Below are 24,130 nucleotides of genomic sequence, written 5' to 3' on the forward strand. Positions count from 1 at the left end.
GCCACGTGCTCTTCCCTAGCTTTCAGGAAGACCCGCCCACCGCTCCACTCTGACAAGATCTCAGTCGGTGTGGTGCGGGCTGGCCTACAACTTGCAACCACCCTTCCTCTGCACGTGAAGCGTCAGGTGCGCCACCAGGTCCGGCTTCACACAAACCATTTCTGAATGGTTGCTTCTCAGAATGTCGTGTAATCTACCGTGTTCAAAATGTCCTCGACTATGAAATAAGGAAAAAGGAAACAACTTGCCAATTTACTATCGCTTTAACCAGTAAGAAAACACACACCTGTCACGTCCAAATATAATATGTAAGATTAGTACTAAAACAGCCAATTTATTTTCTTAAAAATTTAGATCTTTAATAGGAAATCATATTTCTGAACTAATACTTAGTCCAAAAAAGGTTCTGATGAAGAAATTGATGTAGTAAAACTAACAAACTTAAATTGAAACGTTCCTGTGTATTGACTTAAGAAATTAGAAAACATGTGTGAAGTTTATGGATATTAATTGACACTTAAACTGCTATCTATGCTGATTAAACTGTGGGACTTACCCCCCCCCTTTTGCTATAGCTTAGAATTCTAACAGATTGTTTTAAAATGTCATTTTGTCTCTACTTGGCTAAAATTCTGTGCTGTTAAGTTCTTCGTTCCAAGAGACTCTGAGATTTCCCTTTGCTTCACAATACATAAAGAGCTGGTGACAATACACTGCCCTTAGGGGACAGAAGCCCCGTTTGGCCTGCAAAAGGTTGTCACCTGACCTTGAAATATCTGACATGAATCTCTTTGGCAACTGGGTTTTCAGAAACACACAAGCTTTCCATAGTTGTTGACATAAACTTTGACAATGGAACACTGTGCTAGATCATTCCCTTTTGTAGTCTTATGGGCAGAATCTAATTCATAAACAGAAAAGAAGAGAAAGGGCCACAAAGTAAAAAGAGGCACCACCCAAGATGTGAGCTCACCTGCTTCTGGTCCCTTATTGTCATTGCAAAGGAGACTTAGGCAATGGCCCTTTCCTAGCCCTGTCTATGAGCTTAGGCAAATGGAGTGAAGCTCTAAAAGAAAAGTTTCCCCTCCTCTACATTTGAACTTCTGGATGAGCAGGTCTAGCCTGGGAAGCAGGTCTAGCCTGGGAAGCAGGTCTAGCCTGGGAGGCAGCAACCTTTGTCCAGCGGCATTTCTCTAAAATACACTCAACCTTAGAAAACCTAGAAGCTGAAGATTCCTTTCAAAGAACACACATGTGTTTCATTTCTTCTCTAGCCTGTTACAGTGCAAGGTGTCTCCCCACTCCACAAACACACATATATATCCGTGACACAGCTCACAAACAAAGCAAGGCTCACGTCCCTACTCTACTGTTCTCCCCTCTCACCCTTCTCCACAAATCGCATCCAGCTTAAGTACCAGTGGCTGTCAAAGCAGCCCATGGTCTCCATCAGACAGCAAACCAGCGGGGCTTCTCCATGAGCACTTGGCTTTGGGAGTCTGGTTTCTTACTTCTCAGGCCTCTCAGAGATACTAATACATAATGAAATAAACTTACTGTTTTCTTTAACACTTTGAGAGCATAGGGCTTCTGGGTCCCCTTCTGTTTGCATCTGTACACAATGGATGTAGCACCCCTTGAGGGGGAAAAAGACAAAAAGAGAGTGTTATGCTGTGCACATGACTTAAGGCGGACATCTTTCAGTGAACTCTTCAACTGAAGGCTTCAAAGGAAATCTTGCAGATATGCTCATGGCTAACAAGGCTGCATAAGTCCTAGATGCTGGCCTGAGATAGCAAAACTCCTTTTTTTTTTTTCTTCACCACTGAAATTTCTCAGAAAATACCGGGCTTTTTACTGGCTTTTCTCCCTGTTGCTAGTAGCACATCCGAGGTCATTACATTGATGGGCTGTAAAGAAAATCAAGTTCTCAGGAAAATAGCGTTCTTTCAAGAACAGCCATACACTGGAATCCCAGGATTCCTAAAAGTACGCGCTGGGAGTGAAATAAAGCACAGAGCTTCGGGGACAGGGTTTTGAGTTCAGCATTCACCTTAGTGATTAAACAGTCTGCACTTCTTCAAGTCGGTTAGGGGGCTAGGGAACGCCCCCTCCCCACCCCACCCCTCACCTTCTGTAATCTGTGGAGCAGACTAATAGGGTGCCCCACGGTTACTTCCATGTGTATACTGTGCAAGAGGAGAGTTCCTCACAAAATGCAACAGCATGGGCTGAACGCTCCCATGCCACACATAAAGCCAGAGACTAGGAAAATAGACGGGAAGGGAACTCCAGGCCGAGCTGGTTTAAGTTTCAACTTTGAGAAAGAACTTTCTGAAAGGCCTGAAAGGAAGATGGCTTTGAATTAGGCCTTTTAGACTCTGAAGACCAAGCATGAGGACTTCTGGTGATGCATTCAGTTCATGGCCCTGTAAGTCTACCTGAGCAAAGGGAATTACAGCAAATATGTCCTGGGCACAAGAGTACAGTACACTTTTGACGGACAGAAGTCGAGTCTGGGTCATCACAGCTGCTGGGAGCTGAGGAAAGCCTTAAGAGACCATACATGTGTACACCGAGGCACAGGGGTACTCCAGGTGACGTCCGTGAAGATAAAAATAAAGTTGGTCACTCTGTTTGTTAGGTGTTATGGTGTTATTTAAAGGTAGACCCGAAAGATATAGATTATAAAACCAAGGTCAGTGACTAAAATAATTATTTAAAATAAAACAATAAAAAGTAAAATGCAAAACTCAAAACTATATGCAAAGGAGGAAAAAATCAACGAGCTCAACAAATAAAACAGCTATAATGTAGTAGGTTGAAAATCAATTGTAATAAGTATAATAAATTTAAACGTGGTATATCAGTTAAAACTTAAACATCTTTATATTGGATTGTAACACCAGGACAAACTACATACTATAAACAAAAATCCACTGATACTTAAAGACATACATAGGTTAAAAAAAATAAAATGACCAATAAAAGATACACACAGAACTTTAACAAAAGAAAATAGCTACATCAATATCAAACAAAGTAAATCTCAGAAATTTTCAGGGGAACATTATTTAATTTTGAAAGGCCAATTTCCATAAAATAACACAATATTCATAAATATATATGCATCTAACAGCAGACCTCGAAAATGCATGATGCTCATGCATAGAGGAGAAAGGAGTAAGAACGGCCATCAATACAGCTGGGGACTAAGCATGTTCTCAGCAGTTGCTAGAAAATGTAGACAAAATTTCACCTAGGATACAGAACATGTGAGCGGCATTTCCAATAAACTAAGCTAGTTTGTATTTAGAGAAACCAACCAAGCAGCGGCGTGCAAAAATCTATAGAGATCTAGTTCTCTGCACCCCATCCTTTAATATAGAGACAGTTCAGTAGAGAAAGAATCATCCTCTGCCAAGTACAGATAAAACAAGATACGCCTGGGGAAAAAACAATGGAATGGAAGAAAATATTTATAAAACATACCAGATAAAAGGTAAATATCAAAAACGTGTAAGGAACTTGACTCAATATTAAGAAAATAAACACACAGATTCAAACAGTGGCAAAGGGCTAGACATTGCTTACAAAGCGGATGTGCCGGGGCTCAGCTGGTGTACATACTACACACAACTGGTCATCAGACACAGCAGATCCAAAGAAATTTGGGGCCCGCCTGATCCCCATAGTGGTCTATGGCCAGCTAGATATTTCTTGGCTTTTACTTACGCTCCAAGTTAAAGACACAGAAGGAAAGATTGGAAAGAACGCCTGGTGTGTGTCTCTCTAGGCTTCAGTTACCTAATTCAGAGTAAATATTTTTCAGAAGCATCTATTTACCTGCAAATTTCATGACCATTGGCAAGTGGGACAAAAGAGATGAACACTGAAGATTAAAGAAGTAAACAGGAACTGGGGGGTGGGGGACAGGGGAGTGGGGAGACAGGGTGTGGGGTAGACAGGGGAGTGGGGTAGACAGGGAGTGGGGGTAGACAAGGCAGTGGGAGAATGAATCAGAACCAAGGGTCTATGAAAAAGCCTGGCAGAAACCCCTGGTGAGCAAGCTAATCTCAAAATACAACTTAGAAAAGGCCCTACTCTCTCACATCCACCGCAGTACCATTGATAACGCTCAAGACACTAATGATCCACCCATAACTGAGGCCTAGGGAGATGATTCCAAGAGTTATTCCTCATAGGCAGATCCTGGTTTCCAATCTTTCCTTGTGTGGCTTTAACTTGAAGTGTAAGTAGAAGCCAGGAAATATAGTAGGTGCACAAGGTTGGTCCCAGAAGGGCTGGGTTATTAAGTGAAAATCACAGTATGATGTATTCGATACTCCCCTCCAAATAACTCATTAGGGTTCCAATAAACCTCAGGGATCTCTAAAACAACATACCCTGGAATTTCCCTTGCTTACTGTGGCTATTTGAAATGAGAAAGGATCCCAAGGCTATCAAAATACCCAGTTCCCACCCATTCAGAGCCTGCCCCACATGTGGACCATACATATACAGCCACTCAATTAGATAAGATGGATGAAGCAAAGAAGTGGAGGCCGACAGGAACCGGATGTAGATCTCTCCTGAGAGACACAGCCAGAATACAGCAAATACAGAGGCGAATGCCAGCAGCAAACCACTGAACTGAGAATAGGACCCCGTTGAAGGAATCAGAGAAAGGACTGGAAGAGCTTGAAGGGGCTCGAGACCCCTTATGAACAACAATGCCAAGCAACCAGAGTTTCCAGGGACTAAGCCATTACCTAAAGACTATACATGGACTGACCCTGGACTCTAACCTCATAGGTAGCAATGAATATCCTAGTAAGGGCACTAGTGGAAGGGGAAGCCCTGGGTCCTGCTAAGACTGAACCCCCAGTGAACGGGATTGTTGGGAGGAGGGCGGTAATGGGGGGAAGATGGGGGGGGAGGAGTTAGGGTGATGTTTGCCCAGAAACCAGGAAAGGGAATAACATTCGAAATGTAAATAAGAAATACTCAAGTTAATAAAAAGAAAAAAAGAAAGAACTAAAAAAATAAAGTAGATATGGAAAAATAAATAAAAAAAAATACCCAGTTCCCATTTGGTGGAACTTTTGCAAAAGATTAGCTGTGGCCTTCTTGGAGGAGGTGGCATAGCAGAATAGGGCTAGACTTGGGGATTGTCATCAGTTTTCCTTTTACATGATGAGTCTGCTTGGGGCCTGTAAGACGGCTTAGCGTGTAAAGACAATTGCCACAAAGCACGGCCACCAGGGCTCAATGCCAGAGACCCATGCAGTGAAAGGGGAGAACTGACTACCACCAACTGTCCTCTGACTTCCATGTGCACAAAGAGGCACGTGTGATCCTCGATACGCAGGTGCACATGTACACGCACACGCATGCCTGCACTCACAGACACACGCACCAACTTAGGGTTATAAGTAGTCTTCTTTTATAATTCATCTAATATAAAATTAATGGGAAGGATAGGACTGTCAGTCATGGAGGAACGAAGTGGGATGTGGGGTGACACACTGTGCTTTCAACATTGACAGTTCCTATATACCACGGCTTTGTTTCTGGATGTTTTTCAGGGAGGAGTGTTTAGGTGCTGGACCTCAGCAGTTAGAAAATTATTTCCTACAGAAACATGATGAAAGTAAAATTAAATTAAAAAATGAATGCAACAAATAAAATTAAAATGCTTTCAACTGTTTAAACATTACTATTTTGATATAACAATTCCATTAAGTACCACATTAGGAAAAGATGAGCCTTTGGTCCTAGGGCAATACTTCTGCCTTTCAGAATAAGAGTAACACTCTAATAATTTGGAAGCCCCATGACCTTAGCAAAGACAGTGTTCCACAGACAGAAAGCATATTGTCCTGGACACAGGCAAAGTCAAGACCTAGAGGTGTTGACTGAAGCTCTTCAATACTGTCCAGGAGAAAGCTAGTGTCTGACCTCTGAACCCATGCAGGGAGGGAACAACTTTGTTGCTAAGCTGTTTAACAATGTTCTATCTCGTCTCCTTTTTGATTTACTACTTCCAAATGGTTTGTAAGTGATCTTTTCAATGTGACTGTTTTCCTGGCTCTTGGGAAGCAAAGAGACAGAATTTGATTTGCAGGAAACAAGAAAAAAATTTTTTTTTTAATAAAAATAAGAAAGAAGTGAAGAGAACACAGGACCTAGACTAAGAGGCGGGAAACAGAGTGTGTCACAGGAGATGGAAAGATGCTGGCCCTGTACATTTGCCAGAGGAGTGTGGGAAGGTGGAGGACTGGGTAAATTGTCCTGTCTGTAGTGGCAAAGGACTTCACACTTGAAACATCTTCAAATATCCTATCTCAAGCCTTTCCCTCAAATCCCCAAATCAGCCCGATGTTCCTGGATAGCTTCAACAGAGCAATAAGGGGTGTGAGTATGTGTGCATAATGAATAATACTACAGTGCAAAATTAGATGGATTATACGTAGTACTATCATATTACATGCGATTTTTAAAAATCCTATTACAGGGTGGATCGTGTTCTCTTTATGTTTAATGAAAAGTACAGTGCTGTTTGTGCTTGTAACTTCTCAAACCCTGGTGTGTGTGTGTGTGTGTGTGTGTGTGTGTGTGTGTGTGTGTGTGTGTGTGTGTGTAACCATTGTATTAGATGAAACTTCAGCTCAGAGTAACTTTTCTAACACTTATGGTCAAGAAAACCAGTGTGAAAAACTAGCCTCTGAAAGAGTATTGATTTTCTTGAATAGCCCAGAGTTAAGAGACTCGCTCTGGAGTGGTTGCTGGCCTCCTCAGTCATTTTGTGAAGGAAGAGCTGTGAGGGAGTAGACAGGAACAGAGAAGCTCCCTCGGGTTGAATCACACGTCAGTGTCTATATACAAAGCTACAATCTCCTTGTTTCTTTTGGATCTCAGAAGTACAGTACAATTCCCTATGGAGGCTGTTCTGGAATGAAGGTGTAGCACTCCTGAATACGTTTCTAGGTTAAAAGTAATTGGCAAAATTAAAATTGGTGCCCTTATAAATGTATTTGTATGTTTATGTGTACACTTGTACACATTCATGTGCTTGTTACACCTATGTGTGCCTGTGTGCACACACGTATGTTTGTGTGTATTTATGTGCATGCGAAGACCAGCGCTTGAGGGCAGGTGTTTTCCTCTTTCCCTGTCCTACTTTATGAGACAGGGTGTCTTTCTCAACTTGGGGTTCATTGACTTGGCTAGACTGGCTCACCAGCAAGGCCCAGGAACCTTCTGGCTTCTGCCTTCCAAGTGCTAGAATCACTGAACCGTACGCTGGGCTCAGAGTTCACGTGGGTTAGGAGGGCTGCCTTGGGTTACTGTGATTGCACAGCAAGCCCTTTACCAACTTAGCGGTAGCCCTAGCCCTGTCAAGACCTTTATATTAAAAGAATTTTTTTTAAACATATTAAAATAATATTCTATATTAAGAGTCACACAGTTAAGTCAGCCATGTGATTTTGGAAAATAATGCTCACTATGTGTTGAACAAATTTACAGACATGCTATTTTCGCGAAAATCTAGTTAGACTATTTTTACTTTAATCATCCTAGACTTTAAAGTTATTCACTTATATATCTGTATATTGAGATTTCGTTGAAATACTTTCAAAGCTTTTACCAAAAGCCATTTTTTTCTACTAAATCGTTGATGAGTTAACTCAATGTGGTGACAGAGTTGACTAATCAATGCATTTAATAGACTTTCTTGGCCATGAATTATTGACCAGTAGTCACTTTTCAGTTGGTAACCTTTTCAATCTTTTATAAATGTAAAGAAACCAGTCGGTTTTGAAAATCACTTTCTCTAAATTTTTTTCTATTTTCTATTTCTTTAAAAAAAATTTTGTCAGCTATCATAAATGAAAACAGAAGAAAATGAATGTTACAGGCCACGTATTGGTAATTGGATTTTTAAACTTATCTTTGAACAAGATGATGTTATTGGAATTTTTACTCAATTTTTTTAGAATTTACAATCTAATTGAATTTCACCTTCTCCATTTGTGTCACGACAAAGCTCCTCAATTCTCTTTAGCCATAGTCCTCCAAGGTATTCTTCAAGCGCCAATGGCAAAAGTGAGCAAATGTAAAACAAAACACTATCCCTTAGCTCAACAATGAATGAAAGAAAATGTTCAAACAGCTTAACTGCTGACCAACATTTTCACCCTACAACTGAAGAACTGGGTGGTTAGAATTGAGGGGCTGTTTTCTGGAAGCATTCCGGGTGAGTCAAATACCAGCCTCCCAATTAATCTCAAAAATTCCACATCAGAGAACATCACTGACACCCAGACCGTAGGATACGCCCAAGCTCAAGGTCTGAGGTAAGCTTGGCATCAGAGTGTTCCCTAAATACTCTTCCCCCTTGCATGCTTGTGTTCATGCTGAGTCCTCCTGGGATCTGTGTTCCACTTGGTGTTACGTCCTCACTCTTCCGGCTATCTACCTGAATCTTCCTTAGGTGTTGCTTCGTCCTGATGCCAGCCCACTCCATCCCTGCTTTCTCACAGGTATAATCCCTGACCCCTACTCTCCTTGAAGACTTCCCACTCTTGCCTCTTCAATCTGCTCATCACCATGAGCTCCATGTGCTTGAATGCTTACCACATCCTTAAAAGGCTGACTGTCTGCAACTAGTCATCAATGTTTCTCTTGATGCCTGGACCCCTTCAAAAGACTCTTCTAGAAATGACTTTTCTTGTTTGAAAAAAATATTACTGAAGACTTGGTCCTTAGAGGAAGCAAAGGCCTGAAAGTTTGAAATGAAAGTACTGAATTTCAGGCCCCGGAGAGAAACAGGCTTGAATCTGTTCTCTGGCACAAAGAAGCGAACTCCTGGAATAAAAGCCATGACATTCTTACAGGTCCTTCACTTTGTTTCAAACCAGTGTCTCACATTGCTGCCACTGAAACTTCTTACGAGTTATTTAGTTCTTCCCAGGGGACTACATGTCCTGAGGGCCTCACACTGTTGTGGAGTTCTGTCCTTTGCTTGCTGGCTTCACATCCCTATTAATCTAAGAATTGTGTGAAAACTCTAAGTGGGCTTCTAGCCCTCCCTGGGCAGTGTCTCTGCCACTTACAATAACAACAACAACAACAACAACAATAATAATAATAATAGTGCTTGATATCTTTCAGGCATTGCTGCTGTGGCAGATTAATGATTCAGTTACCAACCTAGGAAAGCATTTAGAAGTGTAGATTATCAGCAAAGACCACCACCCTTAGAAAGAATTTAGGAAAATAAATTGTTAGTGAAGGTAGGTTAAGATGTTTTTGATAGTGGCTTTGACACAGAAAATCTTAGAGAATAATTTGAAGTTCAGAAAAAATATACTTATTAGTTGAGCTAAGGACTTTTTGAGGTCAGGAAATCAGAACAAGGGCAGACTGAGTAGCACTGGCTGACTGACTAGCACTGGCTGACTGACTAGCACTGGCTGACTGACTAGCACTGGCTGACTGACTGACTAGCACTGGCTGACTGACTAGCACTGGCTTGACTGACTAGCACTGGCTTGACTGACTAGCACTGGCTGACTGACTAGCACTGGCTTGACTGACTAGCACTGGCTTGACTGACTGACTGACTAGCACTGGCTGACTGACTGACTGACTAGCACTGGCTGACTGACTGACTGACTAGCACTGGCTGACTGACTGACTAGCACTGGCTGACTAACTGACTAGCACTGGCTGACTGACTGACTAGCGCTGGCTGGCTGACTGACTAGCGCTGGCTGACTGACTGACTAGCGCTGGCTGGCTGACTGACTAGCGCTGGCTGACTAACTGACTAGCACTGGCTGACTGACTGACTAGCGCTGGCTGGCTGACTGACTAGCGCTGGTTGACTGACTGACTAGCACTGGCTGACGTGACTCTCACTGAGGCTGGGTTGGCGATTTAGGTGTTGAGTGGTTTCTTGTATCCATTTTTGCCCCCAGCTTCCTGATATGATTTAATAAGAATCGCTGATGAGTAGATTGCATTCTGAAGGTTAAAAGTAGAATGACTGACTGATTTTGTATAAAAGTTTAGATTTGCGATTTTTAAAATTTTTACATGATTATTTTTTAAGATAAATAATAAAATAACTGATCTTTTCTTTGTAACCATAAATTGCTGCCTGCCAGTAAGAGAAGCTGGCTGAGAGAACCACCTTGCTTGCTTACACTTTGTTAATCTGTAACAGGTTACTTAGTTATGACTGTACCTGGGTTCTTGGGAATAATTTGTTCTCTTTACCTGTACTATGTAATATTATTTCTTATAAAGGTATTGAGGAACATATTAGTTTTTTTAATAATCATTCACTAAAAGAAAAATAGAATTTCATCACATTGTAATTTCTATACAGCTTGAAATATTTTGCTGGGATATATAAGCCGTGAGAGGAAAAATAAAGTCGTTAGAGCCAGCTCATTGGAGTTTGCGTCATCCACCAAAAATGTGTGCATGTGTACGCATGTAAAGTGGTTGGAGATTGTTCCACCCACCCAATGTGTGTGTGTGTGTGTGTGTGTGTGTGTGTGTGTGTGTGTGAGAGAGAGAGAGAGAGAGAGAGAGAGAGAGAGAGAGAGAGAGAGAGAAATTGGGAGCATTCTGGGGTGTGTGTGTGGTTGTGCACACACACCTGATTCTTTCCCCCTTTCTCTTTCATTCCTTTTTAAAATCAACCTTTTGCTGCCCCCAAGGAGTTTTTCCACCAGTCTTTTGTGACCCCAGAGCAATTCTTCAGCACCCCAAGAAGTAGCTCCCCCAGCCCCAGTCAATTGCCAGCTCTACTCTGGTATATATATATATATATATATATATATATATATATATATATATATACACACACACACACACACACACACACACACACACACACACACACACACACACACACACACACATGAAAAACACCCGAAGTTGAATTCTTGCCCAAATGTTTGATTTCATGATATGGTATGAGATCACCTATCGCTCACTCACTTATCTTTATTCTCATTCTCAGAATTTTCCTACCATTCCATACCATCTACTTAATATATTCATATTCAATCCGACCTTCACATCTTCGCTGAGTCTTACTGTACTAATAAATAATGTCCAGCAGACTTGAATGCCATTTATCTGTGTTAGACACATCAGTCATGTAATCTCTCAGTCCTCAACTGGCATTCTTTTCAATGAAAATCACAATCTCATATATTTTGGTATTAATGCAATTGCTTATATAGTATATTTCATTGCTGGCACTGAAAGAAGACACTACATATACTTATGTGCTATGCCTTGAATGAACAACGAGGTGCTCACCTAATTCAAACAAACGTTTAGCGGATATACTTGTAACATTTCATCCATAATGGAGTTCCAACTTTCTAATGAGATTACATTTTTTGAAAGTAGTCTCCCCAGTGTCAGGTAGCCAATGAAATGCACAAGATCAGCCCAGTAGCATACAATCATTCAAAGAAATCACTCTCCAAGATTTTAGGCTTGCATTTCCAAATAAGGCCACGTGTGAAATAGAATCATTTTCTAAGACTATAACAGTCTCATTGCAGTTTATTCCACTATAAGGCTGAAGTTGTTAGTGTATAAATCTGTGTGGAAGGGAGAATACTTTTCATTTCTTCAAAAGCATCTGCGATCACTGCGCCTTCTCTAAGGGAGCCGATTTAATTCCGTTGAAATGTATCAACCTTACCCAAATGAAGATGTAAAACTAAACAAGGCCAGTGAGATGGCTCAGGAGCTAAAGATGCTCACTGCCAAGAGCCTGAGTCAGTCCCAGAACCAACATAATGGAAGACAAGAACCAACTCCCACGGCTGTCCTCTAATCGTTACACATGTGCTGGGGCCCAGGTGTTCAGACGCACACAAAACGTTCACACACGCGCACACGCACACACACACACACACACTAAAGAAAATGAAACAATGCATTAGTCACAGTACAGAAACCGTAAAGGATTAAAAGAAGGGTTGTGATCCTTCCTTAATGACTTTAAATATAAGATGGAAACAGGAAAAGGCAAATACATACTTTACAAGTGAGGCTAAATGCTGCGAAATATCAAAAGGATGAAATGTTGGCTTAGTTGGGTTAACGCTTGGATATCTGGAGATAGATGCTTGGATGTCTAGAGGGCTTGCAATGGCGACACCTCTGTTATCTCTACCATTGCTGTCTGTTGTGTTGTTTGCATTCTCTTGTTTTGTTTTGTTTTTTATGTTTTTTCAAAACTGGGTTTCTCTGTGTAGCCCTGGCTGTCCCAGAACTCACTCTGTAGACCAAGCTGGCCTGATCCCCATGCCTCTGTCTTCCAAGTGCTGAGATTAAATGGCTGTGCCACCATCGCCTGGCTAAGGCTTTTCAATCTTTCGCAGTCTTACTGGTGATTTTCAACTTCCATTTACCATGGCAATGGACAAAATTTTGGCTGTTACTGCTTTCCTTCAATGTGTGTGTGTGTGTTTCTCTTTAAATTTGCTTCCTTTTTCCTTTAGTAAGTTGCTTTCTTGTTCTTGCTTTTCTTCAACCTCTTGAGGTAAAAGCTTAAATAGTTGGTTTTAAGCTGCCTTCCTGTGAGAACGCAATATCAGAATCTCCCTTCAGACATCACTTGAGCTATCACAAATCTCATTTGAAATATTTGCTAACACTTGTACTGCTTTATTTGCCCTATGACTTATCTAAAAGTGTGCTGTATAGCTTCCAATTATTTAGGAGAACGTCTTTTTAATTTTTACTATGTTAAAAGCACACACTGTACATAACGTTTAAATCGTGTAGAGAATTAAATTATGTTCTAGTATATGAACTGCTTTGAAGAACAGCCTGCGTGTTCTCAAAAAAATGGCTTACTGTCCTTAATGGCTTACTGTCCTTGACTGTGAGCTTCATAGGTAGAAACTGGATCAAGGGCTGGCACCGTTGAGCCACGCGCTCTCAGTTTTTATGTGCGTGTTTATATAGTCATTACTGAGGATGACGTTAAACTCTCCAGATTTGGCATCTGCTGCTCCTTATTGGCACTTCCTGCTTTCGCTGCCACTGGCGTATACGTGTGATGCACTGACCCCTTTACTGTCACGACTGTTCCCCAATCGGTGGCATCTTCCCGTTCTTGAAGTGTATTTTCTATCAGCCAAGCAGAGAACAGCTTTCCTACACTGGCCATTTGAATGGCGAGCGTTTAATCTACCCCTCAGGATTTAAAGTGCACGGTGTGTAGATAGCGCAGCTGTTCCTTGAATTTGTGCTCCGTCCATCAAGGCGTGCTTTGGAATGTACTATTCAGCCGCTGTCATAAGAGCCGTGATACTGGTTGGTCTAAGAAAGTGGATTATTTGGGGGGGGAGATTTGTTTTGTGTTGACTTTTTTAGTGTTCCCTTTTCCTCATTTTCTCACGGTCATTGAGACTAAATCTTTTAATGTTTTCTAAAACTCTATTTTATCACTTGTCTAGGCTTTAAAGTCCATCACTGATCTACTCTGTTACTGCTCTCTGAACTACAGTATGCTTGTTAGTTTATTATTCACATTTAAAGTTGTAAAACACAGTCTTTTTTTTTTCTTTATTAACTTGAGTATTTCTTATATACATTTCGAGTGTTATTCCCTTTCTCGGTTTCCAGGCAAACATCCCCTCCCCCCCCCTTCTTTGTGGGTTTTCCCTCCCACCCTCCCCATTGCCGCCCTCCCCCAACAGTCTAGTTCACTGGGGGTTCAGTCTTAGCAGGACAGGGCTTCCCCTTCCATTGGTGCTCTTACTAGGATATTCATTGCTACCTATGAGGTTGGGCCAGGGTCCAGTCCATGTATAGTCTTTAGGTAGTGGCTTAGTCCCTGGAAGCTCTGGTTGCTTGGCATTGTTGTACATATGGGGTCTCAGCCCCTTCAAGCTCTTCAGTTCTTTCTCTGATTCCTTCAACGGGGTCCTATTCTCAGTTCAGTGGTTTGCTGCTGGCATTCGCCTCTGTATTTGCTGTATTCTGGCTGAAAACACAGAGTCTTAAAGCAATAGTTCTATCACCATCCCTCTTTCTCTGTCCTTAAGGTGGTTATAATAATGCATTTCAGACATTACATGTTACAATAATGTATAATACACTCCAAGTATTTGATTTCGCTTGAAAGAGTCAGTTGTTAAAAGGACAGCAAGAAAAAAATAAAATGAATCCTTTCTGTGATTTAATGTTTTTGGATTTTTTTTCTTAAGTCTTCATTTATCCTATAAATCTGATGTTTTATCCAATATTATTTTAAAGTTAAAAACCTCTTTTCGTTACTGTGATTCATGTATGTGAATGACAGATTCTATTAGCATTAATTTATCCTAATTATCTTTACTCCTGTGTGTGTGTGTGTGTGCACGCACGCGCGTACACGCACACTCGTGCAAACGCACAAGTATGTGAACAAGTGTGAAGGCTCCAGGACGGCCTTTGCTGTCAGTCCTCTTTGGGCACCAGTCACCTTGATTTTGAGACAGAATCTCTCACCGGGATCTGGGCTTGCAGCTTAGGCCCAATGCTGGGATTCCAGGCGCATGCCACCATACTTGGCTTTTTAAAGTGAATTCTGGGGATTGAAGTCCTGCTTATACTGGCAAGCGCTTCATCGGCTGAGCTATCTCCCAAGTTTCTACTCACATTTTAAAACTCATATATTCAGTGAATAGAGAACTCTGGGTTGATGGGTTTTTCTTTTTCCCCCCAGAGCACTAAGAGTGTTCCACTGTCATCTGTCCTCTTGGCTCACAACTCTACTCATCGCTTTAGCCATCGTCCCCTGCACATGAAAATTGGCAGCAGTGCATCCACTGTACCGGGCATCTTTGATTTCCTCCCTAGAGCATCGCTCTACCCTAGAACAGGTTCCCAATACACTTGCAGGCACAACTTCAAACCAGCAACCATTCTAGCTGAGTCCTAATTTTGATCCCAGGATGTCGTCCTCACTCGAGGGTGTGACCACCGCTCCTCACATGTGATCTTTTTGGAGTCCTAATCAAGTATCTGGGATGCTCAATGTTGTCTACTTTCATTTGGCCAGAAATCTAATGAATCTCAATGGGCCTTGCCTACTGGAGCTCCGTTATCTCTCTGCCTCCCTGTGGTATTGCTACTTAGCCTCATAAAATCTCCCCACCCATTGTTACCTATTGGATGGTCAAGTAAATGTGGGACTCACTTGTGTGTCCATTCGTAAAGAACCAGAGACCAACCTTATCCCTTGTTCAGTGACTAAAAGCACTGACCTCCATGTCATATTTGGGTTGCTTACTACAGTTCCTGTTGCTCCATCACTACCAAGAGCGGAAGTCTTACTATCGTCTTCTTTTCAATCACATTATTGAGATGACTAAATATTTAAATCAGATATTACTTTTGCAAAAGGGAAAATTATGTTTATTTTTTATGCATTTATTAAGAGCAAGTTACAGATGCTAACAACATGTGTGACTGAAGGAGATTAGCAAATAAAATATCATGAGAGTAGAAATAGCAAATCCCCCTTGGCGTCCCAGGCAGCCTTTTCAACATCAACAGCTGTTATTGTTTCTGGAGGAGAGAGATTTTTTGAGGCATGAGTTATGATTACATTATATCAAAACACTATGCCCCCGTTGTTTCTTGTTGAATAGTGATCAAGGAGACACATTTCAGGTCTAAATAATGAATTCATTTTAGATCATGGGGCCTTGGCATAATTCTCATTGCTGCTTCTAAAGGATTAATGTGGCTGAGAGTCTACCAGATGGCTCAGCTAGACAAGGAAAAGATTTCCTTTCTCGGCTGTAAGTTGGACTTCTCTCTGACATTTGGCAACAACTCAGATTGGATATTAAGACCTTATGTGGAGCTGAAGTTATATAACTACGCTCATACACTTGGTCTGAAAGTCTCTCGATGGATTTTATGCTTTCTAACCTATTACTCTACTGGTTCTGAAGATGCTGGATTCTGAATTCATTTGAAAAGAAATTAGAAAATTTGCCTTCATACAATCAAGACCTCTCGCTCCAGTTTTACTGAAAACTTGGATGCACTCACAGGAGAGGAATAAACCACATGCAAGCCCTTCTGTCCACGTGAACCTATGGGATTAGCCCAATCCCGTGACACCGGCACTGACCAGAAACAAACTGACCATCAGGTTGAGCGCCTACAAGAGTAGCACATCACACAGGTCACAGCCACGAAAGACAACTTCAAACTCTTTGCAGCTTCTGAGATACTCTATATAAACAAAGTATTGTAGTTCTTAGATGATTGATTTCCCTCTTCCATCTATCTAACAAATATTGTGACACGCCTCCTAGACTTTAAGGATGAACTATGTCACCTACTCTCCTATTAACATTACAATCGTTGTTTTATCATGTGTGCCCTTAGAATAATTGACGGCATGTTCCTGGAGATGAGAATCTTTTTAAAAGAACTAGCTAGGTCGGTCCCCAGCTCCGAAAAAAAAAAAAAGAACTAGCTAGGGCAGATAGAAGTTAAAACTTAACAACCTTTTCCAAATCACTGTCTACCAGAATGCTGCAATCCCCCCCTTTTTATTCTGATTTTTCTACCCCCTCCTGCGCCTCTCCCAGAGTCATAAGAGTCTCCCTCCTCCCTCAGTTTCTAGTAGAACATTTTCTAGTACTTTTTCTAATCGAATATACTGGCAGATTTATTCCATCTTGCTGACATCAGAGTTTATGGAGAGGGAAGCCGGAGTCCCTTCTGAGTGTGAATTCTTGTGTGTTTGGCAGGATTCCCTAACTTGTGGGGGAAAGGTTTATTTTAGTGTCTCTTCAGTAGTTTTCCTACATTTGATTTCTGAGTCAAAAACAGGCGAGAAAAGCTTAAACCAGCTAGAAATTTCAGAGTAATTTTTTGTCTATTCTTTATCCTCCAAAATAGGAAGGATTCATTGAAAAAAAAAAAAAACAACAAACCTCTCAATTTTAAGTAAAATACTTGCATTTTTAATTCTGCTTGTACCTACAGTTTTCCAGGGCATTTCTTTCTTTATTAAACTCTTTTAGATTTTCATATTAAGGACAATATTTACCTCATCTCCCCATTACTTCCTTCTCTCCAACCCCTTCCATGTCCTTTCAATCCAACCTGCTCCCTCTCAAAGTCATACTTTCTTTTCCTTTGTCTGTGTGTGTGTGGTTGTGTGTCTGTGCCTGTGTGTGTCAGTGTATGTGTGTGCTTGAGTGTGTATATGTGTGCCTGTGTGTGTCTGTGTGTGTGTGTGTATGCCTGTGTGTGTATGTCTGTGTGTATGTGCGTGCCTATGTGTGTCAGTGTATGTGTGTGTAAATATATAAACACAAGCTGCTGAGTTCATGTACACACACACACACACACACACACAGAGTTTAAATGAAGTTATGCCACTTGGGTGATATTTATTCCCCTGTACAAGTCATAGATTAATAAAAACAAAAACAAAAACAAAAACAAAAAACAATACCAGGAAAGAGAAAATTTGAGATGTAGGTCAGGGGAGTCCGGAGACTCCCTAAAACAATATAGAGTATTGCTGTTGTCCTTGGTTGACTGGCAGAAGTTAAGTCCCTCTTACTGGAGACACCACACGATTCTGACACAGGACTCAAAGGAATCTGACTCAAAAGCCCCCTCCGGAGGACTAGCTCGCATAGTACTGGAAGGTGGTGTGCAGGCTCCCAAGGAAGAACAATCAACTGGACTCCCAGTGAACAGATTCTTGTGGGGAGGGCGGTAATTGGGGGGAAGATGGGGAGAGGAACACCCATAGAGAAGGGGAGGGGGAGGAGTTAGGGGGATGTTGGCCTGGAAACCAGGAAAGAGAAAAAAATTTGAAAAGTAAAAAAAAAAAACCCCAGTTAATAAAAAAGGAGAAAAAAAAAAAAAAGAGTCCTGCCCTGTGGGGATGCCTACAAACCATAAAAATGACAACGGCAAAATGTCCCCAGAGATGGGACAGTGTGACATACACCTTGGTAGCAACCTGCTGGAATCAGAGCTTAGTCCCAGGAAGAACGTTGTTCTGGTCCTGGAAACCTAGGCAACTCCTCGAGCCTAGTGAAGCCATGGATCTTAGAGGAGAAGCAATTATTGCCGCTTCTCTGAACCAGAATTAATCAATTCCCAACTGCATTCTAAGTACTTATCTTCAACTCACATCAAACAAGTTTCCTTTTGAAACAAATAGAGAGGGTTCCAGAAAGCCATAACTGGTTAAAATGCAGAGAACCACTGAGCGGGGGGTGCTTGACCACAATTGGCACAAGCCTTACACCTAAGGCTCAGCGAGCATCACGGGACAGGGAGCAGAAAGACTGTAAAGGTGAAAAAGCCTGGCCGTCTGTCTGCTTCAAGACTGGGTCTTCTGTAAATCACACAGAAACTACGCTCATAAAATCTCAACAAGATGACTGACTTCAAAAAGACCGGAACGATGCTTGCTCACAAGCCAAAGTGAGTAAGGAGTATCTTCCTAGGTTTGTTTTTTTTTTAACTACACATACATGTGACTAAACTACATACACATGTGACTATCTGGGTGCAGGTGCAGTACATGTGCTCGTGACAGCTGCTGAGGAGACCTCTTTGACTCGCCTCATGTTCTTCCTTCAACATCCATTTACAGTTCAGGAGCTAATCTTCCGAGCTAGGGGAAGATCAGTCAACACCTCTCAGAGGCCCAGAGCTAAAAGGAAAAATCACATAGGCACCCTAATCTTCAAAGAAAAAAAAGCTTCAAAACTGTGCAGCAAATGTCAGATTGAGCCTCCTGGGCAACCTTTGTGGGGTGGAACTAAAGGACAGAGAATGGCTAAGTGGTCAGTGGCAATCCCAAGCACCCCTAAACTGAAGCCACCAAAAAGCAGGGTCACAGCAAAGGAGCCAAACCGATACCTCAGTGTCCTGGGGGCGCAGCATCTTCTGCCCTGCTGCTGTGGAGTGGCCATGGCTAAGGGAAGTAAGGAGGAAGGGATTCGAGTGTTAGGCTACGGGCCCGGGGCTTTACTCTGATTAGAAACAATTGGACATTCTCTAGAGACTTCCGGTCTCCTCTTTATTAATTATAATGCTTTCTTAGGCCCATGAAATAACGAGTTGTCCTAAAATGCAAGCCTTAATGGAGAATACACGGTGGTATACTGTTTCTGGCATTAATTTGAAATGGCACTAAATTACTGTTTAATGAGCCAAAAAGAAAAAAGTATATAGCAAAAAGCTCACATCTGTCCTACTTTAATCCTAGATGACTGACTGGCAGAGGGAAGTGGACGCTGGTGGGCACTGCAGCCCTTCTGAAGTGACACAGGTGGTGGTGGTCAAGTGCTCAGGCGGAAGTGGACAGCAACTGCACACTGGAAAACACGCACAAGAGTCTTTTTAACAAAACATGGCAACACTCGTCTAACCATTGCAAGAAGAAATTCCTTTCTTTCCAAGCTGGCATTTATTTAGCTCCTCCCACAGGCCTTGGAGAGAAAAGGTTCAGTGAGTGGAAACCTGTCAGGAAACAAATGGAGAACGAGGATGGCTTCGATTGTCCTAAGGATCATGTCCTTAATGTGAAGACGTCCAGTGAGCTGGAGCACCTCCATAGGGCTGATTGAACGCTCTTTCCTTCATTCTTCCTTCCTGTATCTAATGCCAGAAAGCCCAGTGAGGGCTAGCTTCTTACACAGACAATGGCCTACTAATAAATGAAATTGCCCACAGTGCTGTTAACTCTCTCCAATGTCACTGATTCAAGTCAATGAATCAATGCTCGTTAATCTGCCTGGCTAAATACTATAAAATCTAAAATGTATGATATCTTCTCCATCATCAATGCAAGGGCCAATGCCAGGATAAGTTCTTGACTATCTGATTAGCAATTTTATGATCAATTCCCAATATATGTCTTAAAGAACTGTAACTAAAAGATCACCCAAATGTACACACATTTTTAATTGTTTTGCCTGTATAGCATTGTTGTTGTGTGTATTGCTGTGTGTATTGTGTGTGTGAGCACAAGTGTGTTCATGTGATCACACCACAGCATGCATGTGAAGACAGAGGATACGTTGTAGTTCTCTCCCTCCTAGTGTGGGTTCCAGGACCCAAACTCACATCTTCAGGCTCTGCAGCAGTGTCCCTCACCCACAGGACCAAAACATTTATTAAGAAATGCGGGCTTGGGGATTTAGCTCGGCGGTGGAGCGCTTGCCCAGCAAGCGCAAGGCCCTGGGTTCGGTCCTCAGCTCCGAAAAAAAGAAATGCGGTTTTTTGAACAGACAGACCCACATCAAGTCACAATAGGTGATCTACCTGTCACACCATTTGAGGCTGAATTCTCATTCTTTTTTTTTTTTTAAACACTCTCATGCTGACATCCATCCATGCATTTCCTGAGAATTCTAGTCATCATTAGAAATTCAAAAATATTTCAGAAGAGCTACAGGCAGCCTCTAGATTTTGTGTGATAAAGGTGGTCAGCACTATAATAATATAAACAAAGAAATATATAATATAAACAAAGCCGGGTCTCTTGGAACACAGAACGACATTCGGTAGAGCAGGCACGGTGTTGTGCTTGTCAGAAGCCTGTCCCGAGTACCTAGCTTTCAGGCTACTTAATATCCATTTTAAAAACGAAGATGTTCCTGAACACGCTCGAGGTTATGCACTAGGTAATACAGGGTTTTCACTCAGACCCTATGCTATAACCACACGGGGACTGGCTCGTTTGGTGAGCCTGAAAGCCCCATCTCAGGGTATCACCACTGTGCCGACAGTCCCACCACCGAGTGCAGGACAAGTCCTTGTCTTGGGTTGCGCAACATACCACCTAGGAATATAGACATTTCCTATAAGGAACAAGGTTTTTTTCTCTTATTTTGAGATGCCTTCTTTCTTTTTGCATTTTTTAATTATTTTATTCATTTATATCCCAAATGCTGCCCCTCCCATTGCCCCTCACAGAGTTCTTCCCGATCCCTCCTCCCTTTACTTCTCAGAGGGTTCCCTCCCCTGGTTATACCCCCACCATGGTGCCTCAAGTTCTCTACGGTATTAGGCAATCCTCTCCCACGGGGGCCAGCACAGGCAGCCCACTGCTACATATGTGCCGGGCAGTGTATGTTCTTTGGTTGGTGGCTCAGTCTCTGGGAGCTCCCAGGGGCCCAGGTTAGTTGACACTGTTGGTCTCCCTATGTGGTTGCCATGCCCTTCAGTTCCTTCAATCCTTCCCCTAACTCTTCCATAGGGGTCCCTGACCTCTGTCCAATGCTTGACTGGAACTATCTGCATCTGTCTCAGTCAACTGCTGGTAGAGCCTCTCAGAGGCCAGCCATGCTAGGCTCGGCAGTGGGGATACGGAGCCTGGAGACCACCTCCAGTAGTCACACAGGACCCCCACGTACAAAACTTTAGACCCCAAATTGCTCCTGTCTAAAAGAAATGCAGGAAGAAGAATTGAGCAGAAGCTGAAGGAATGGCTACCAATGACAGGCCCAACTGGAGAGCCATCCCATGGGCGGACACCAGTTCCTGACACTATTCCTGATGCTATCTTGGGCTTGCAGAACAAGGTCATTGTACAGAAAATTCATTATTTGGAAGTTAAGAAAGTTGGTTAGCTTCGCAGAGAAAATTATTAGGACTTTAAGGAGGTGGACCTGCTACAGGCTTTTACTTCCTTCCCTTGCCTTTTCAAATGCTTGTTTTTATTAATAAATTCTGATCTTTCACAATTTCACACATTTATATAGTGCATGTGGTTACTCCCCCATCCTCTCCTACTTCCCTCCCACAGCTGCCAGTTCTCCTTCTTCATTACAAAGCTCTTTCTCACATCCATTAGTTTTTTCTTTTGTTTGGTGTCCCATGGAGTTTAACTGGGGTCATCTCTGTGCCCCTGATTTGAAACGAACCATCGGAGGATTCACCAGAGGGTGCAACAACCGGGTCCCATGCACCACCTCTGGCTTTCTACACACATCAAGAGAATTGACAGCTAACTATTAAAGGACGGAAGCAATTCAAGAGCTGCATATCAATGTGCCATTACTGCTCCAGGAGATTGGCAGAAGTATCCATGCAGGCTCCCTACTAACATGATACAAAGACGGAAACACACTCTACATATTTATAATTGCCATGATTGAGAAGCTTCCCAAGGAAGGCAGGAGTGTGCTTTAAATGCTAGGTCTATCAAGAGGATATATGGTGTGTGTGCTGGCTCTGTGCTGCCCCGATATTCCCTGTGCCACACAGTACACCAGACACTCTGGCCTCGGGCCCTGCATATAGACTTTGCAACTTCTCCTGGGTCACCTTTTCCTCCTTCCAAGGGAGGTTCTAGCTTCATTAATACACACCTGCTTGATGTCTTTTCTGGACAGAGATCTATTACCCCACACAGAATCCACAGAGCAGCAAGGCCAGCTGTATCCTGTGCTAAGTAGCACCTTCTTAGCAAGTCTTACCCAGACAGCCGCTCTGCAGGTGGTGACGACCACATGGCAGCAAGCAGCCCCCGCCACCAGCCAATTTTAGAAAATCTCAAGAAAAGAAACTAGATTTTTTTTCCTTTTGGTCTTGGACATAATTATAACTTATTCAAACTAATGTTACATCCCTAAGACTTAGAAGAGATTTTTCTCACCTTCAATCCTCGGTCCAGGCAGAAGTGACATTCTGCTCATATCTGACTTGGTATGGGTGAACACTGGCAACAGAACATTCACTGTTTACAGAACCCTTATATTGCCCACTTCTGTACCCCACTTCAGGATTCTTTGGGCCAGCACTTGTCAGAGGCTGTGGCGATGTGTCAGTTTGATGGGTGAATCTGTTTACCTGAACTCACAAGATCTTTACCTTGAATGACTGTCTTGTTCAAATCTCTAGCATGGATCATAGTCCCTGGTGATTAGGAAAAACTTACTTTGAAGTGTTAATGGTGTCAAAGAATTAGCCAATTAGGAGTTGAGAGGGTGACTCAGTGAGTAGAACACTTGAGCAGTTGAAAGGAACAGAGTTAGGACCTCCAGAACCTACATAAAGGCAGACATAGTATATTTATGTGCTCCACATTCTTACAACAATGCAGAGCGGGGAGAATCCCAAGAATCTCACAGGCCAGGACTGGAAAAGAGACCGTGACTCAGACAAGGCAAAAAGCCAAAGCCAACACTTGAGGTTGACCTCTGATCTCCACAAGAGTGTCATGACATGAATGTGTGCAAAGACTTAATAAAAGGCAAGAACTACCCAGTCAATGAAATAAAACATAATCACATCCAGACTGGCCTTATGTGCAACTGGAAGGCAGATTATATCTCAATTACATTTTTCACCCGTAATTAAACAAATGCGGCTTTAAAATTATTAGGTATTTGATCTCGCTTTTCCTTTCTAACAAATACTGGGATTCCATGTTCGGAACAGAGAGGCATGACTAAGGAGTTGAATATCTACAGCAAAAGCCCAAATAAATGCCATTGTTTCCCACTGCGCAAATAATTCTAGGGAACACTTTACATAATTGACTTTTCTGAAACTTGAGCGGACTGAGTGCCTCGTAATCTCTTCCTGCTCTCTGGTCACACTGGATTCTACACTAAATCTAGAGATGCTTAGCTCTCATTGTGAACTGATTTTCAAAGAAAATTACTCCCAACACCGAGTCTTAAATTTTATCAACAAACTGGAGCTCTGTAGAAAAAAGTCTTATAAATGGTAAGGGATGTCAAAGAAACCTGTGTTTTCAGAGGGTTAAGTCCTTTTCTAAGGCAACACATTCTCCTGTAATTCTTATTATCGTTTTATATCTTATAAATACAACATATTTAGATTTTTAAAAATCTTGGCACACATCTATACCTTTATTAATTAGTAAGTATGTTTAAAAATATGCGGAGTTTTGGCGTGTTTCTAAGGTAATTTAGGGACCACAAGAATTTTAGGCCGTCTCTAAAGATGTTTAATTACCAGCCAAACAGTAAGTTGAACCCTGAGAGAGGATGGCCTACAATTATTACATCCTTTAAGGTTTCCTTTTAGTGTAAGACACAGAGCTTAAGGATCCCAGGACTTT

At 42.0% G+C, this 24,130-nt stretch overlaps 1 protein-coding gene across 1 annotated transcript in view; it reads right to left on the minus strand.

The window, feature by feature from the left end:
• Camk4 (calcium/calmodulin dependent protein kinase IV) overlaps nucleotides 1-24,130 on the minus strand; it is a 213,000-nt gene that overhangs the window by 100,288 nt on the left and 88,582 nt on the right. The window contains exon 2 of the mRNA XM_032885778.1: nucleotides 1,558-1,636. Coding sequence (XP_032741669.1) covers nucleotides 1,558-1,636 — 79 coding nt within the window. The remainder of the gene's footprint in view (nucleotides 1-1,557; nucleotides 1,637-24,130) is intronic.

The sequence above is a fragment of the Rattus rattus genome, chromosome 15 (assembly GCF_011064425.1).
Source record: "Rattus rattus isolate New Zealand chromosome 15, Rrattus_CSIRO_v1, whole genome shotgun sequence".
In the NCBI taxonomy this organism is placed as follows: Eukaryota; Metazoa; Chordata; class Mammalia; order Rodentia; family Muridae; genus Rattus; species Rattus rattus.